Source organism: Salmo salar, chromosome 12 (assembly GCF_965601325.2).
Source record: "Salmo salar chromosome 12, fSalSal1, whole genome shotgun sequence".
Classification (NCBI taxonomy): Eukaryota; Metazoa; Chordata; class Actinopteri; order Salmoniformes; family Salmonidae; genus Salmo; species Salmo salar.
Window position 1 is genome coordinate 97,943,936 of NC_138302.1, and position 13,511 is coordinate 97,957,446.

General features: G+C 43.8%; 1 protein-coding gene across 1 annotated transcript in view; it reads left to right on the plus strand.

Moving 5' to 3' along the window:
• LOC106566196 (acid-sensing ion channel 1) overlaps positions 1-13,511 on the plus strand; it is a 383,890-nt gene that overhangs the window by 18,858 nt on the left and 351,521 nt on the right. The window contains exon 2 of the mRNA XM_045691956.2: positions 10,515-10,710. Coding sequence (XP_045547912.1) covers positions 10,515-10,710 — 196 coding nt within the window. The remainder of the gene's footprint in view (positions 1-10,514; positions 10,711-13,511) is intronic.

Here is a 13,511-nt window from a genome sequence, read left to right on the forward strand (position 1 = left end):
CTGGGTGCTGGTAAATCAGATATCTGCATTGGCCATGCAGCATTAACAATACGGCCTCAGCAGAAATCAGGACATTCATACTTCTTGCACTTCACTGAGCAGTGCAGAGCTGTTGTCAAGGAAGTGACACACATTTTCTCACCTAATTTGCTTCCTAATTCTATGCAAAAGTGATGTCTTGTTTTGACTATGCTCTTTATCATAGCAGGTTGATGTAATCAGGTGTCATCTAGACCTGTAGGACATTGGATATGGACAGAGGGGACGGATATGGACAGAGGGGATGGATATGGACAGAGGGGACGGATATGGACAGAGGGGAGGGATAAGGACAGAGGGGAGGGATAAGGACAGAGGGGAGGGATAAGGACAGAGGGGAGGGATAAGGACAGAGGGGAGGGATATGGACGGATATGGACAGAGGGGACGGATATGGACAGAGGGGACGGATATGGACAGAGGGGAGGGATATGGACAGATTATTTTTATTTCACCTTTATTTAACCAGGTAGGCCAGTTGAGAACAAGTTCTCATTTACAACTGTGACCTGGTCAAGATAAAGCACAGCAGTTCGACACAAACAACAACACAGAGTTACACATGGAATAAACAAACATACAGTCAATAACACAGTAGAAAAAAGAAAAGTCTATATACAGCGTGTGCAAATGAGGTAGGATAAGGGAGGTAAGGCAATAAATAGGCCATGGTGGCGAAGCAATTACAGTATAGCAATTAGACACTGGAATGGTAGATGTGCAGAAGATTAATGTGCAAGTAGAGATGCTGGGGTGTAAAGGAGCAAGATAAATAAATAAATAAATAAATAAATAAATACAGTATGGGGATGAGGTAGTTGGATGGGCTGTTTACAGATGGGCTATGTACAGGTGCAGTGCTCTGACAGCTGGTTAGGGCGGGTGCTCCCTCTGCTGTTTCCTGAAGTTCATGATCTTCTCCTTTGTTTTGTTGATGTTGAGTGTGAGGTTATTTTCCTGACACCACACTCCGAGGGCCCTCACCTCCTCCCTGTAGGCCGTCTCGTCGTTGTTGGTAATCAAGCCTACCACTGTTGTGTCGTCTGCAAACTTGATGATTGAGTTGGAGGCGTGCATGGCTACGCAGTCATGGGTGAACAGGGAGTACAGGAGAACGCACCCTTGTGGGGCCCCAGTGTTGAGGATCAACTGGGTGGAGATGTTGTTACCTACCTTAACCACCTGGGGGCGACCCGTCAGGAAGTCCAGGACCCAGTTGCACAGGGCGGGGTCGAGACCCATGAACAGCATTCTTACATAGGTATTCCTCTTGTCCAGATGGGTTAGGGCAGTGTGCACTGTGATTGCGATTGCTTCGTCTGTGGACCTATTGGGGCGGTAAGCGAATTGGAGTGGGTCTAGGGTGACAGGTAGCATTTTGCTACACTTGCATCATCTGCTGACCATGTGTATATGACCAATAAAATCTGATTTGATTCGGAGGTGATATGATTTTTTTTGCCCACATGCTTCCAAAATGGGCAAAAATAGCTTTTAAAACAAACAATTTCTCAAGCAAGACTTTTGCTAGGACTGTCTGGGAGTGGTATTAGTAGGGGAAGCGAAACATTTAAACTAGATGTTATTGGACGAGAAGTTTGGAACTCTCTTTGTTATCGGTCTATTAACCAATTTACCGCATGGGGATGTCACCGCTCCCGTCCATGCAAACCTGCTGATTTAGAAGGTCCTGTGTGGATTGTATTTTCAATCAGCAACTGTCAGGGAATAACATTGATAAAACGTTTTCACACGTCAACAGTGTTAGTTTCATCAGCTGTTGTACAATATGATACAAAAACACAGGAAAAACTACATTTTGACTGCATTGGACCTTTAAAGCACAACAGCATGATATGATCCTTGACTAGTAACTTCTGATGGAAGTGAGTGCTACGGGGCGATTAGTTGTTTAGCTCAGTTACCTTAGCCTTCTTGGGAACAGGAACAATGGTGGCCCTCTTGAAGCATGTGGGAACAGCAGACTGGGATAAGGATTGATTGAATATGTCCGTAAACACACCAACCAGCTGGTCTGCGCATGCTCTGAGGACGCGGCTAGGGGATGAGAACGGTGTTTGTCAGTGATCATGTCTGTCAGCTTGCTTTTTAGTTATTGTATCTGTCAAACACTAATGCACTGTCTGGTGTATATCTATTTACCCTGAGAGAGAGAGAGAGAGAGAGAGAGAGGGATGGAGAGAGATAGACACGAGGCAGATGTACCCTCCATTCCTCTAGCTAACCCATCTAACTGTTTGCGGTGCCTGAAAATTAAAGTGCTTGTGGCTCATCATCTAATTTAACCACCCTCCCCTCTCTCTTCTCTCCCCACCCACTCTCTCCACCACCACTCCCCTCTCCCCCTGTACAATACAGAGAGTGCTGTGATTGGTTTATGGAAAGAAGAACAGTGGTGGGGCAATATTCTTCCACATTACTAAAGCTTTAGCTGTGACTGTGAGTTCTGAGCAACAACACAAGGTCTTAAGTGCTCTCCTGGCAGCTCTGTGTTGCTATAAGAAGCTCTGTGGGGCACAATTCAGTTATGTTTAGGAATACAGTACATCACACTAAGGCATTGGGGCTGTTATTGAGATGAGCCATGACAAGGTGTCGATGCATTAGAGATTTGGATGTTGTAACCTGGTGTACAGCGGTTAAACCGTGTTTTAATCAGATCTGGATGTTGTAACCTGGTGTACAGCGGTTAAACCGTGTTTTAATCAGATCTGGATGTGGTAACCTGGTGTACAGCGGTTAAACCGTGTTTTAATCAGATCTGGATGTGGTAACCTGGTGTACAGCGGTTAAACCGTGTTTTAATCAGATCTGGATGTGGTAACCTGGTGTACAGCGGTTAAACCGTGTTTTAATCAGATCTGGATGTGGTAACCTGGTGTACAGCGGTTAAACCGTGTTTTAATCAGATCTGGATGTGGTAACCTGGTGTACAGCGGTTAAACCGTGTTTTAATCAGATCTGGATGTGGTAACCTGGTGTACAGCGGATAAACCGTGTTTTAATCAGATCTGGATGTGGTAACCTGGTGTACAGCGGTTAAACCGTGTTTTAATCAGATCTGGATGTGGTAACCTGGTGTACAGCGGATAAACCGTGTTTTAATCATGTTCAACAACATCTGCTCTATATACTGCAGACATTCTGGGTACTCCCTCACCAGGGGGTGCTACTGTTTGAACTGGTCCAAAGAAAGAACCGTGTTCAACTTTCTCAGTCGTTATCCACCTGTTCCAAGCTTTGTTATGGCTTGTTAGGAGTAATGCTCTATCATATGAAATACTTCATTCTTTTTTCTTATTTTTTAAAAAAATAAATACAAATATTAATGTTATTTTAAAGTAATTTTAAGTGTAGGTTGATGATGTACTACAGTAGACTAATCCACATGGTTGTTATACACCCAGGTCCAGTGTGCTTTGACTAACTGCCCATTCGGTGCAGTGACCCAAGGCAACAACATCAAGAGGCAAGTAGAATTTTTCTTGACAACTATACAGTTACAGGTTCAAGCTATTTCTGGTATTTTAAGTGGTCCCTGACCATGCCTGACCATGCCTGACCATTCCCTCGGCTATTGTCAAAGAGTTATAACATAAGTGATTCACAGACAGTCTGACATTGAACACATGCATTAGACTTGACTCTGAAAACAGATACTGACCCCCATAGTGTGCCAAGTCAATACTTTTCATCAGAACTAACTAAAGCAATCTGTGAGGTAATATACACTTTCATTAGATTGTATAGAATCCTATAAGTCATACAGTATATATATATAAACACATAAAAAAGCAAATATATAATAAAGGTCTAATTAATTACACACTAAATTGCAAATCAGTGTATGATATGCAGTATGATCGCTATTACGGAAGTGTTAGCTACCATTTATATATAATTTCTATATACAATTTTACAACTATTAGTGGCTTCTCACTATAAAGGCCCAATGCAGCCGCTTTTATCTCAATATCAAATAATTTCTGGGTAAATGTGAATTACCTTACAGATAGATTTATTTTAAAATGGGCAAAAATAGCTTTTAAAACCAACAATTTCTCAAGCAAGACTTTTGCTAGGACTGTCTGGGAGTGGTATTAGTAGGGGAAGCGAAACATTTAAACTAGATGTTATTGGACGAGAAGTTTGGAACTCTCTTTGTTATCGGTCTATTAACCAATTTACCGCATGGGGATGTCACCGCTCCCGCCCATGCAAACCTGCTGATTTAGAAGGTCCTGTGTGGATTGTATTTTCAATCAGCAACTGTCAGGGAATAACATTGATAAAACGTTTTCACACGTCAACAGTGTTAGTTTCATCAGCTGTTGTACAATATGATACAAAAACACAGAAAAAAACTACATTTTGACTGCATTGGACCTTTAAAGCACAACAGCAATCATATTTCTCTCCTCTGTCATAATATGGAACAAACTGAATCCTGTCAACAAAAAGGGCTTATTGTATATTTGTTTGTGTATTATTTTATTGTATATTATGATATATCATTCGATTTTATACATAGAACTATAGTTTGTGGGCTCTGACTAACTCTGCGTATAATAATATCTACTGTCATGCTGTAGGAAAAAAAATGGATTAACTCAGAAATATGATCTGATCTAAATCTAAACAAAGATAACAGAGAAGTGTTAATTAATCAAACTATATACACTGAATAACATCATATTATACACATGAACAACACAACTATTGAGACTGTATTGTCATCTCTATTTGCCATGTCTTTAACCAAAGCCTAAAGGATTGTGTGTGTGTGTGTCCACAGCCGTGGAAGGAAGTTAAAGTAATTCCGCTGCCTAAAAATAGTAAAGCAGCCTTTGCTGGCTCTAACAGCAGCCCAATCAGTTTGCTTCCTGTTTAGTAAACTGATGGAGGGATTTGTGTTTGAACAAATGCAATGCTATTTTTCAGAGCACAAGTTAACTACTGACTTTCAGCATGCGTGTAGAGAAGGGCACTCAACTGGTACTGCACTGACTCAGATGACTGATGATTTGGTTAAAAATAAATGGTTAATAAGATGTTAGTTGGAGCTGTAGGGTTAGATTTAAGAGTAGCCTTTGATGTTATTGATCATAAATTGTTATTGAAGAAACTAATTTGCTATGGTTTTATATCCCCTGCCATCACATGGTTTGAGTTATTTATCCAATAGAACCCAGTGAGTGTTCTCCAATTTGAAGCTTCTCTAACATCACATATATATACCATGCGGTGTCCCTCAGGGCTGTTGCCTTGGGCCGTTACCCTTCTCTATTTCTGCAAATGATTTGCCACTGGTCTTAGACAAAGCTAGAATGACTATGTATGTTGGATATGATTCCACACTCTACATGCCAGCACCCAAAGCCAGTGAGCTCACTGATATTTTAGATAAGGAGTTACAATCAGAATGTGTGATTTTAATAATAAACTGTTCTTATACAATACATCTAAAACCAAAAGCATTGTATTTGGTTCAAAACATTCTCTAAGACCTAAACCTCAACTGGAGTTGTGTAGAAAGGGTGTGACTATTGAGTAAGTTGAGGAAGCTAAACTCCTAATTATAACATTATCAATGATCAATGATCACGGTCCAGTCATATTGACTAAGTTGTTGTGAAGATGGGGAGAGGTGTGTCTGTTATAATAAGATGTTCTGTGTTTTTGACACAAAGATCAACTGAACTAATTGTTCAGGCTCTGGTCCCATCTTGATTAACGTCAGGTAATATGATCAGGTGCAGGTAAAGAAAGACCTAGCAAAGCTGCTGCTGCCTCAGAACAGAGCAGCGCACCTTGCCCTTAACCGCACATACAGAGCTAACATCAACAACATGCATACCATGTCTTTCCTGGTCGATGGTTGACGAGAGATGAACTGCTTCTCTTCTAGTTTTGATGAGAAATATCACTGTGATGAAAAATCCAGATTGTCAGCATAATCAAATAACATTCAGCTCAGACACCCATACATACCCGACAAGACATGTCACCAGGGGTCTCTTGAGACACCCATACATACCCCACAAGACATGCCACCAGGGGTCTCTTCAGACACCCGTACATACCCCACAAGACATGTCACCAGGGGTCTCTTGAGACACCCGTACATACCCCACAAGACATGTCACCAGGGGTCTCTTGAGACACCCATACATACCCCACAAGACATGTCACCAGGGGTCTCTTCAGACACCCGTACATACCCCACAAGACATGCCACCAGGGGTCTCTTCACAGTTCCTACGTCCAAAACGAATTCACAGCAACACACAGTATTATTCAGAGCCATGATCGCGTGGAACTTCCTTCCATCTCCTATTACTCAAGAAAACAGAAAAATGACCTTTTAAAAAAAACGGATTAAACAACATCTCGTATAACGGCAGGGATTGTGAGGGGACACACACACACTCTAACACGTACATACTTTTTGTTGTTGTATTGTTTGTATATGGTTGTATTTTAAATGTGTGTGACTGTCCTTGTGTATCAGTGTGTTCTGTTACTTGTCATGTTTTGTGTTTCTTGTGGACCCCAGGAAGAGTAGCTGCTGCTGCTTCTGTTAAATCTAACGGGGCTCCTAGTAAACACATAAAAAGCAGATCCTGTAAACTAGATTAGAGTTAGACAGGGCATTTGTTCTGTCATTATAGTGTTGTTTTTTTTTATAATGTTGTTTTGTTGGAATAACTCTGCAATTTTAAAGTATTGAACACAACAAACCGATTAAAGTCTTGCCGTATTGAAACATATTAAAATGGTTTCTACGTTTTAATCACATAAATGTATCTTCATTTCAGTGGTTTTTCATGATAGTATTTTATTATCTCAGTTTGCGTTGTGATGTAATGATGTTAACTTTGGTGCCTTAAAGTTTGTCCTGTATTTCACTGTGCTTATTTAAATGTATTTATTTATTTATTTTATTTAACCTTTATTTAACTAGGCAAGTTATTGTGGGAGGACTGAGGAAGTTCTGTTCTCTGTATGTGGCTACTGCGGCCCAAAGTTAACTAGACACAGTAAAGATATTGTCAGGTATGTATGATGATAACAACAACGCTCGACAACAGACTTAGTTTTTTATTTCTTTGTCCTTATATAACCATATGCTTATTGTATGTTGTTCTCTGTTCTTTAATCTAAAACATTTTGCAGGTCTACAACATAATAATAATCACTAACAACCATCATATATTGTATGTGGACGTTTGTCCACTAATTGCTTATTCCTTTGTAATTATGGTCTTTAAATGGACTGCCTACTTGGTGGAGGGTGCTGTTATTAAGGAAGGTTAATTAGTAACTGTGTGTGCGTGGAACCTGAACAGGTGTTGGGGGTTGATAGTGACAGGGAGGAATAGCCTCATGCTGACACCTTTTGAGGCGTGAAACAATCTTGGGCTACAGTTACAGTGTGTGTGTAAGCATATATACGTGTGTGTGTGTGTGTGTGTGTGTGTGTGTGTGTGTGTGTGTCAGCATACGTGTGTGTGTGTGTGTTCAGGGTGGACACTTCAGAAACGATACCTGATGGTTTTGGACGTAGCTCTTTTAATACCATGCTGAACGTACACGTTCTCTGAAAGGCACTTGACCTGAATTACTGCACTAGAATAGGCTCTTAGTTTCACCAAAGTGGACTCTTCCCCCCCCCCCCCACTGCCAATTCATGTAGTTGTGATTGTTGTTGGAGATTGCTGACTAATGATGAGCGATTCATCTCGCTGAGATCTTTTGTTACTCCCTCTACTTGACTCCAACTGAACATCACAGCTATTGTTTTTGTTAAACCAGATTGGATCTTAATAGTGTACTATTTTAAAACGGCAGGCAATGTAGAGATAGATCGATTGTAGTGGGGGGGCTCAGACAAGAATGGCTCAAACCCCCATTGCCAGGGTGTATATGTTGTCCTGAGTCGGCTCAAACCCCCATTGCCAGGGGGTATACAGTATGTAGTCCTGAGTCAGCTCAAACCCCCATTGCCAGGGGTTATCTGTTGTCCTGAGTCAGCTCAAACCCCCATTGCCAGGGGTTATCTGTTGTCCTGAGTCAGCTCAAACCCCCATTGCCAGGGGGTATATGTTGTCCTGAGTCGGCTCAAACCCCCATTGCCAGGGGGTATACAGTTTGTAGTCCTGAGTCAGCTCAAACCCCCATTGCCAGGGGGTATATGTTGTTCTGAGTTGGCTCAAACCCCCATTGCCAGGGGGTATATGTTGTTCTGAGTTGGCTCAAACCCCCATTGCCAGGGGGTATATGTTGTCCTGATGTGGCTATGCTCCCACTAGACCAGACTCAATCACAATGAAGGTCACGGCTTTAAATGGACTTTTACAGACAGTGTGGGGATACTATGTAATATCAAGCTAACAGAGCACAGGGCTTGGAGTGTCCTGCCTTCATCTGTCTCTCCCTCCTTGGTCTGAGAAGACTAGATCTCTAGAACAATAGTCACCAGCCAGTCGATCGCTTAGTGACCGCAGGTCGATCTTCAAGTCATTCCTAGTCGATCACCAAACATTTCTGTGATAAAGCCAACGATAGAGGCTGTGATAAAAGCTGTGATAAAGCCAACGGGGGCTGTGATAGAGGCTGTGATAAAGCCAACGATAGAGGCTGTGCTAGGGGCTGTGTTAGAGGCTGTGATAAAGCCAACGATAGAGACTGTGATAAAGCCAACGGGGCCTGTGATAGAGGCTGTGATAGAGATGGTGATAGAGGCTGTGATAAAGCCAACGATAGGGGCTGTGATAGAGGCTGTGATAAAGCCAACGATAGAGGCTGTGATAAAGCCAATGATAGGGGCTGTGATAGAGACTGTGCTAGGGGCTGTGATAGAGGCTTTGATAGAGGCTGTGATAAAGCCAATGTTAGAGACTGTGATAAAGCCAACGTTAGAGGCTATGATAAAGCCAACGTTAGAGGCTGTGATAAAGCCAACGATAGAGGCTGTGATAGAGGCTGTGCTAGGGGCTGTGATAGAGGCTGTGATAGAGGCTGTGCTAGGGGCTGTGATAGAGGCTGTGATAGAGGCTGTGCTAGGGGCTGTGATAGAGGCTGTGATAGAGGATGTGCTAGGGGCTGTGATAGAGGCTGTGCTAGGGGCTGTGATAGAGGCTGTGATAGAGGCTGTGCTAGGGGCTGTGATAGAGGCTGTGATAGAGGCTGTGCTAGGGGTTGTGATAGAGGCTGTGCTAGGGGCTGTGATAGAGGCTGTGATAGAGGCTGTGATAGAGGCTGTGCTAGGGGCTGTGATAGAGGCTGTGATAGAGGCTGTGCTAGGGGCTGTGCTAGGGGCTGTGATAGAGGCTGTGCTAGGGGCTGTGATAGAGGCTGTGATAGAGGCTGTGCTAGGGGCTGTGATAGAGGCTGTGATAGAGGCTGTGCTAGGGGCTGTGATAGAGGCTGTGCTAGGGGCTGTGATAGAGGCTGTGATAGAGGCTGTGCTAGGGGCTGTGATAGAGGCTGTGATAGAGGCTGTGCTAGGGGCTTGCTCTCCTTTTTTAAATGTTTTATTTGTGTTGTGCTGTTGGTGGTAGATGCACTTGATTCAGAAGCCCTGAGCATCGGGTAAACAAAGTGTTCCCATTTTGAACCATTTACTTTGTCTGAAATGACAAACTCTGCCTACCTGGTGAACTAGGGGATCTGTGGCTAAATCGAGTTTACCAGCTGTGCTGGCCAATCGGATAGCTCAAATCATCGTTCCTACAGCTTCCCCGGCAACAGCAGTGTTTGATACTAGCCTACATGAGATTTCAGAACTTTTAAAACCCTGACCACAGAGAGACTGTTTTTATTCAGCACTGTCAACACTGTTTTTATTCAACACTATTACAAAACATAGAACGTGTTTCTCCTTACTTCCAGTCGCGCTGCAGCTGCAATGAATGAGTAGCCAAGTGTATCGATAGCCCCGCGTTTTTATTATTATCAGCAGCTCGTCATGTCTATTTTAATATGGGAGCAAATCCCCCACAGCAATGTTCCAACTTCTAGTGGAAAGCCTTCCCAGAAGAGTGAAGGCTGTTATAGCAGCAAAGTGGTGGGGGACCAACTCCATATTAATGCCCAGGATTTTGGAATGAGATGTTTGACGAGCAGGTGTCCACATGCTGTTGGTCATGTAGCGTATGAGAAGTTACTAAAGATCTGATTTGTTAAAGTTGACATAAAACTTCTCCGTTCTGTCTAATTTCCTCTGTGTCCTAACCACTAACCCTGACCCCTAGTTATATCTCAAACTTTCATATAACTATCATTCTGTTCTGTCGCAGGTGTGAGATCAGAGACACTCACCTGGTCTCACCTGGTTGAGGAGAGCATCCTGGAGACCCTGAAGATCAATAACCCCTCCTCTAGTCCTCTAACAGATCCGATAGGATGCTATAGGACCGATCCTAACTGTCCTTCTGCTTCCATGTTCCAAGGTATGAGATCAGAGACACTCATCTGGTTGAGGAAAGTGTTCTGGAGACCCTGAAGATCAAATCTGACTTCCTCAACTTCAAGCCCCGCCCCTTTAACATGCGTGAGTTCTACGACCGGACGGGCCATGACATCAAGGACATGCTGCTGTCGTGCTACTACCGCGGGATGGAGTGCAGCGCTGAGGACTTCACTGTGGTGAGTCACCATGTAGCATCTGGCTGAAACTCTGTGATGCTAAGCTGTCTGCCCTCTGCTGGCTACGTGAACACAGCTCATCACCGTGGTGTTGTAGCATAGAGCGTAGGACTGACTGGGCCTGACCTTCCTCTAATGGTTTTATCTGATGCAGCTGATCATCCACTTCAAAGTGGTGAGTGACATTGTAGCGCGTGCACCGGAGGTGGTTCGGTGAATTATGCTCTCGCTCTCCATCAGTAACCTTACCTGAGACGCTGCAAGGTCAATTCTAGGCTCTAGGTCAATTCTAGGTCAATTCTAGGCTCTAGGTCAATTCTAGGCTCTAGGTCAATTCTAGGTCAATTCTAGGCTCTAGGTCAATTTTAGGCTCTAGGTCAATTCTAGGTCAATTTTAGGCTCTAGGTCAATTCTAGGTCAATTCTAGGCTCTAGGTCAATTATAGGTTCTAGGTCAATTCTAGGATCTAGGTCAATTCTAGGATCTAGGTCAGTTTCAGGCTCTAGGTCAATTCTAGGTCAATTCTAGGCTCTAGGTCAATTCTAAGCTCTAGGTCAGTTTCAGGCTCTAGGTCAGTTTCAGGCTCTAGGTCAGTTTCAGGCTCTAGGTCATTTTCAGGCTCTAGGTCAATTCTCAGGCTCTAGGTCAGTTCTCAGGCTCTAGGTCAGTTTCAGGCTCTAGGTCAGTTTCAGGCTCTAGGTCAGTTTCAGGCTCTAGGTCAGTTTCAAGCTCTAGGTCAGTTTCAGGCTCTAGGTCAGTTTCAGGCTCTAGGTCAGTTTCAGGCTCTAGGTCAGTTTCAGGCTCTAGGTCAGTTTCAGGCTCTAGGTCAGTTTCAAGCTCTAGGTCATTTTCAAGCTCTAGGTCAGTTTCAGGCTCTAGGTCAGTTTCAGGCTCTAGGTCAGTTTCAGGTTCTAGGTCAGTTTCAGGCTCTAGGTCAGTGGTCTAAAACCATCAGTTGGTGTGCAGAAGCCCCAAGTTGGTTGGAACCCAGTTGTTTCCACATATACCAGGCAACTCTGTCCTGGTTTTTGTCTCTGTAGGATACAGCGGTGAGAAATACTGCATTTCTTCATCTGGTCGGGAAACTCTGTGAAGCTAGGTTCCCACCGCTGGCTACATTAACACAGGGCATCCCTGTGCTGTAGCATGGAGCTCCAGACCCTGCCTTTCTGTGACGGATTTATCTGATCCATCTGAACAACAATGGAGCATAGGTGGTTCAGTGAACTACGCTGTGGTGATGAGTGACCTAGCCTGAGACCTTAAGATTTGTGTTAGCTTCCCTAGCTTATGCCTAGCTTTAGGTCAGAGGGCTAACACAGTCTGGTGGTATGCAGAAGCCCTGGTTTAAACCCAGTTGGACAAAGATGTAGTAGCCTCAGTGTACTAGAGTCCATGTAGCCTCCACGTAGTAGAGTCCATGTAGCCTCCACGTAGTAAAGTCCATGTAGCCTCCACGTAGTAGAGTCCATGTAGCCTCCACGTAGTAGAGTCCATGTAGCCTCCACGTAGTAGAGTCCATGTAGCCTCCACGTAGTAGAGTCCATGTAGCCTCCACGTAGTAGAGTCCATGTAGCCTCCACGTAGTAGAGTCCATGTAGCCTCCACGTAGTAGAGTCCATGTAGCCTCCACGTAGTAGAGTCCATGTAGCCTCCATGTACAGTGAGGGAAAAAGGTATTTGATCCCCTGCTGATTTTGTACGTTTGCCCACTGACAAAGAAATGATCAGTGTATAATTTTAATGGTAGGTTTATTTGAACAGTGAGAGACAGAATAACAACAACAAAAATCCAGAAAAACGCATGTCAGAAATGTTATAAAATGATTTGCATTTTAATGAGGGAAATAAGTATTTGACCCCTCTGCAAAACATGACTTAGTACTTGGTGGCAAAACCCTTGTTGGCAATCACAGAGGTCAGACGTTTCTTGTAGTTGGCCACCAGGTTTGCACACATCTCAGGAGGGATTTTGTCCCACTCCTCTTTGCAGATCTTTTCCAAGTCATGAAGGTTTCGAATCTGACGTTTGGCAACTCGAACCTTCAGCTCCCTCCACAGACTTTTTATGGAATTAAGGTCTGGAGACTGGCTAGGCCACTCCAGGATCTTAATGTGCTTCTTCTTGAGCCACTCCTTTGTTGCCTTGGCCGTGTGTTTTGGGTCATTGTCATGCTGGAATACCCATCCACGAGCCATTTTCAATGCCCTGGCTGAGGGAAGGACGTTCTCACCCAAGATTTGATGGTACATGGCCCCGTCCATCATCCCTTTGATGCGGTGAAGTTGTCCTGTCCCCTTAGCAGAAAAACACCCCCAAAGCATAATGTATCCACCTCCATGTTTGATGGTGGGGATGGTGTTCTTGGGATCATAGGCAGCATTCCTCCTCCTACAAACACGGCGAGTTGAGTTGATGCCAAAGAGCTCCATTTTGGTCTCGTCTGACCACAACACTTTCACCCAATTGTCCTCTGAATCATTCAGATGTTCATTGGCAAACTTCAGACGGGCATGTATATGTGCTTTCTTGAGCAGGGGGACCTTGCGGGCGCTGTAAGATTTCAGTCCTTCACGGCGTAGTGTGTTACCAATTGTTTTCTTGGTGACTATGGTCCCAGCTGCCTTGAGATCATTGACAAGATCCTCCCATGTAGTTCTGGGCTGATTCCTCACCGTTCTCATGATCATTGCAACTCCACAAGGTGAGATCTTGCATGGAGCCCCAGGCCGAGGGAGAATGACAGTTCTTTTGTGTTTCTTCCATTTGCAAATAATCGCACCAACTGTTGTCACCTTTT